Source organism: Notothenia coriiceps, unplaced genomic scaffold, assembly GCF_000735185.1.
Source record: "Notothenia coriiceps isolate Sejong01 unplaced genomic scaffold, NC01 NC01_scaffold00021940, whole genome shotgun sequence".
Lineage (NCBI taxonomy): Eukaryota > Metazoa > Chordata > Actinopteri > Perciformes > Nototheniidae > Notothenia > Notothenia coriiceps.
In genome coordinates, this window is record NW_011354641.1 from 86,888 (window position 1) to 92,173 (window position 5,286).

Consider the following 5,286-nt stretch of genomic DNA (forward strand, 5'->3'; position numbering starts at 1 on the left):
CAAACACACACACACACACACACACACACACACACACACACACACACACACACACACACACACACACACACAGATATCATCACCACCCCTCAAACAGATCTCACATCTGCCTACAGAGGTGCAGAACTCCTCATTTTAGTCAGGTTTTAATAAAAATAATGTACCTCCTCATTCCCTTCCTCATCTCTGTCTTTCCTCATCTACCTGCTGCTTTCCTTCTTGGCCTCCTTCTCCCTTCCCTCCTCTACTTCCCCTTTGTTATTCCCTTCAATCTCCTCTCCTTTACCCTTTCTTCCTTGCCCATCTTCTTATTCCCTCATCTAACTCCTCCTTGACTTCTTTACCTTTTTCTTTCCTCCCCTACCTCCTACCTCCTTTTGTCATGTACCTCCTCCTTCTCTTCCCTTCTCTACTTCCTTCTTTATTTCCCTCAGTTGTATTTCTTGTTTGTCGTGTGTGTGTGTGTGTGTGTGTGTGTGTGTGTGTGTGTGTGTGTGTGTGTGTGTGTGTGTGTGTGTGTGTGTGTGTGTGTACCTCCTGGTAGTGTTTGTTGCGTCGTGCCCGCTCCTGGGCGATGCGCTGCTCGATGGCCGCCAGGGAGTCCGGCGTGAAGCGCTGAAAGCTCTCTGGTCCCATTGGAAACACACAGCCAGCCATCTTCTCATCCTGATCCTGCTGCTGACTGGCCCAGTGTACCAGCTACACACAGAACAAGGTAACATGTGAATATATCATGACAAGCATCGACTGAATGTCATCATTTATGTGTAAGTCAAGCAACTTTCTCTCAAGCTGCATACTTTTCCTTCCTTCATTAATCAGAACTAGAATACTTTATGGGGTTTTTTGATAGTAAAATACAATAAAATAAGAAGAATAGGAATATTTATATAAACATAATGAATAATACTTAAGATAAAATAAAATAAAGATATTTATAAAATGGATAAAAAATGTTGAGTGCCTTTTAGCAACACTGATACTAAAGTACAGAGAGCAGCAGGGAATTTCAGGACAAGATGTACATTTTCGCTGTTTGGCTATTAAATCACAGGGAGACGAACCATAGAGCTGGAGACATTACATTACATGTCAATTGTTAGACGGTTTTATCCAAAGCGACTTACATACATTCAATACTGTGGGCAATCCCCACTGGAACAAGTTGGGGTGAAGTGTCTTGTCCGAGGACACAGCGGAATGTTGACTGCAGCGGTATTCAAACCAGTGCCCCCGTGATCCGCAGATCAACGCACTAACCACTGAGCCACAACCTCCCCAAAACTAATATAGTTGTGTGATATACTGTATGTGTGATACACATTTTTTTTTATTTGTGTCTATAATAATGAATAACAAACTTATTCTAAGCTGGACCTTATTACACTTAGCATTATCTTCTGAACACGGACAGTGTGGGTTTTATTCGCTGCAACAAATCCCAAACCTGGACTCAAACCAGGACACTGTGGTGATGTAAGAGGTTAATCTGCAGGTAGGGATCATGTTGATATCTCCACATATAGAGTCAAATAATTATGGGATGTTCAGGTAATGAAGAGCAGGCCGACAAGTGTCTCATTAACAGTAAACGGGGCGATCGAGTATACAGTAACATTGAGAGAGAGAGGCTATAGGATTACAGAGTTCAGAGTGAGCTAGACTTACAAATGGTAACAGGTCTGTGTGTGTGTGTGTGTGTGTGTGTGTGTGTGTGTGTGTGTGTGTGTGTGTGTGTGTGTGTGTGTGTGTGTGTGTGTGTGTGTGTGTGTGTGTGTGTGTACCATCTGCCTTGGATCCTAATTGAATGATTAGACAGGCCTCATTTTTCAACCTTTCATGCATCTATTTCTCACAGCTCCCAAATCTGATTTCTGAGGTGTGTGTGTGTGTGTGTGTGTGTGTGTGTGTGTGTGTGTGTGTGTGTGTGTGTGTGTGTGTGTGTGTGTGTGTGTGTGTGTGTGTGTGTGTGTGACTGTGTGCATCAAAGGAAAATACAGCTCTGTTTTTCCATCCTTATCAGAAGCCGTCATCCACTCTGTCTTTCTCAGACAAGCACACACACACACACTCCTGTGTTTCCATTTTGCTCGGAGACTTGGTCACGTACACATTTTTTGTAATTCTATACTTGCACAAAATATATCTCGATCGTTTTTTTTGTTGTGATTAACAGACCTTCCTCTCAAGGGAGCAGGTTTATGTTCATGGTGCCTTCAGGAGCTCTAACTGCTTTGGGAATGATGACATATGCCTCAGGTGCAAAACAAGATGTTAGGTGAGGATGTATAAAAGTCCACAGAGAGAAGAGGTCAAAGTTATGGATGGAGTAACAAAATGTCAGGAGATCAACAGTCCACCCTTCACTAATTCCTCCTCATACTTCCTGACGGTGTTCTCGATCTCTCCTTTTCTTCCTCTAACTCCTTCTCTTCTTTCCTTTTCTACTTTCTGCTTTAAGCTCCCCCTTTCCTCCCCTTTGTTGTTACTTTATTGTCCCTACTTTCTTCTTTCCTTTCCTTTTCCATTCTCCATGTACTTCCCTTTTTGATTTCCCTATAAGGTCCTTTCATTTTCTCCTTAATTCCTTCCCTATCCTTTTCATATCTCACCTCATCCTTTTAATCTTTACAGCCTTATTTGCTTAAATTCAATACTTCCTTGTTTATCTTCTTCTTTCCTTTTTCTTATTAATTCTTTCATCATCTACCTCCTCGTTTCCTTCCTAAGTTTCTCGTTGGCCGCCTTACTGTTCCTCATTACTTTCCTCCTCATCTCCCCCTTTCCTCCTCCACTTATTCTTATCCTTCCCTTTCCTATGAGGTCTTTGTCTTTCCTTCTAACCTCCTTATTTTCCTCTACCTGTTCCTTGACTCCCCTACCCCTAAAGTGAGAAGCTTTCGGCTGCGTTATGACACTGTTTGACCTTGTTTGACCTATTGGGTGACTGTGTTTGTGAAGGACACTGTAGGAGTTCAGTGTGATGAGTTTGATAGAAATGTTCACAGTAATCTTTCTCCTCAGTCCTCTTGCTCCAGCTTCAGGCTGAAGCACAAAAATCAAATTACTGAACATTTCACTCTTTTTAATGATGTTTCATTGTCTTTTGTGCTGTTGTTTTCTTCTTCCTCCTCCTCCTCCTCCTCCTCCTCCTCCTCTGTGTTATGGCCGAAAAGACCTTCAGGTTTTTAACAAAGACTAAACTGAGACGAACTATTTTGTGTTGCATTTATGTACGCGTGATTACAACATGCTTGATGTGAGTGCTAATACAAGGTATACATCAAAACAACAAGAATATCCACGGTAGGTAGTTAAAGTTATCAGACTGACAGAAATGTTTTTGTTTCTTTCATTTAACTTTATAGCCAGAGCTTTATCTTACATTAAGTTCTTACTGGAAGATAATAAGCAGGTTTCCTCCTAATAAAGTTGCGTTGCTCAAGGGCAGAATTTAATTCCTTCACATAACAAAGAGAACAGTTTGATGTGAAGGGGAATGACAGGCAGATTGTAACTACAGACACAGAGAGAGGAGAAGATGTTATAAAACAGAGACGGGTGAGATTTCTGGGTCAACACATCGACACGGACCACCAGACAAGCATCTCCCTCAGGAAGAACACAAACACATTCAGGAGAAAGTCCTTAAGTTCCCTTGTAAATATAACGGTCTTGCAATCCGTTTTTTTTCAATTATTGTATTATATATATATATTTTATATTTTTCAAGTACGAGAGATATATAAATGTTTGCCTCGTATTTGTAAAAACATGTGTTTGTTTTTGCACACTTTATTGTGCAATAGATTCCATTTAAAGTTATACATTTACCATTTGTTCACATGAATTGACTATCAATAACCAATACTGACAATGATTAGAAATATTGTTTGGAAACGACTTAAATATATTTATAAATATTTTCTGCAGCCACTGTACTTGCATGCATGCAGGAAGGGTGTGTGTGTGTGTGTGTGTGTGTGTGTGTGTGTGTGTGTGTGTGTGTGTGTGTGTATATATATAAAAACCTGCAGCCATATAACAAGTCATATTAATACGTACATACTTCATGTCGTCATGTTGAGGCTTCCACCATCAACTAGTCCCGTAATATAAACATGAATGTGTCGCCTATTATACATGCACCGTTATTAAGCATAAAACATGTAATGCACACACACACACACACACACACACACACACACACACACACACACACACACACACACACACACACACACACACACACACACACACACACACACACACACACACACACACACACACACACACACACACACACACACACGACACAACTACTACACACACGAACACACACACACACACACACACAGACACACACACACACACATGTTATATGTTTGATGCATAAACATGTCAACAGAATCTACACACTTGAAAAGCAGCTATACAAACTGCAGACCTGTTATTTAGTTTTACTTCAAGTCATATTTCATCTTAAATTCTGAGTCTGAGGTTTAACAGAGATCTGAGTTCTTAAACGCAGCACCAAGACTAAAAACTAAATCTGTTACTGCTCACGACTGTATGGTTATAAAGATAACCAGGACTGTGGTAGTTTGTTTCTATGAAAATAAACTAACAAACTAAAATCAATAAGAGTGGCTGTCTGATTTCTGGTATATTATCAATTTAGCAGGCGGGTAAAATGTGACTATAGTGAAGGAGACTTTTTAAATAAAGTCTAAAGTTACAACAGAGTGTTTCTACAATCTGTTACTTCTAGATGTACTGAAATAAATGTGTTCATAAACATAGGACTTTTATTATCTTCCTAAAAGAAGGTAATGTTTTTTATTAGGTGTACTTTGAATTTGAAATAGTACACTTTGAGAGGTTAAGCTGTAATATGAGAAAATACGGCTTAAGTGGTGAGATCTGCAGCGTCTGGTCCTTGTTTTCAATTTTTCCTCAGGAATCCATGAGCCATGCCTTTCCTGTGTGTGTGTGTGTGTGTGTGTGTGTGTGTGTGTGTGTGTGTGTGTGTGTGTGTGTGTGTGTGTGTGTGTGTGTGTGTGTGTGTGTGTGTGTGTGTGTATGCATATTCTGGCCTCCTTTATTTCTATACCATTTCAGCTATTCATCAGATACAGTATGTGCCTCAATCGCCCTTCTGCTTTCTGTGTGGTGTGTGGTGTGTGTGTGTGTGTGTGTGTGTGTGTGTGTGTGTGTGTGTGTGTGTGTGTGTGTGTGTGTGTGTGTGTGTGTGTGTGTGTGTGGTGTGTTGTTCGTGTGTGTGTG

At 40.5% G+C, this 5,286-nt stretch overlaps 1 protein-coding gene across 1 annotated transcript in view; it reads right to left on the minus strand.

The window, feature by feature from the left end:
* LOC104953541 (sodium channel protein type 4 subunit alpha-like) overlaps window positions 1–699 on the minus strand; it is a gene marked incomplete at its 5' end in the record, with an annotated part of 60,060 nt that extends 59,361 nt beyond the window's left edge. Inside the window, one exon of the mRNA XM_010780488.1 lies at window positions 535–699. Within this exon, the coding sequence (XP_010778790.1) occupies window positions 535–699 (165 nt within the window). The remainder of the gene's footprint in view (window positions 1–534) is intronic.
* Window positions 700–5,286: the final 4,587 nt, after the last annotated feature.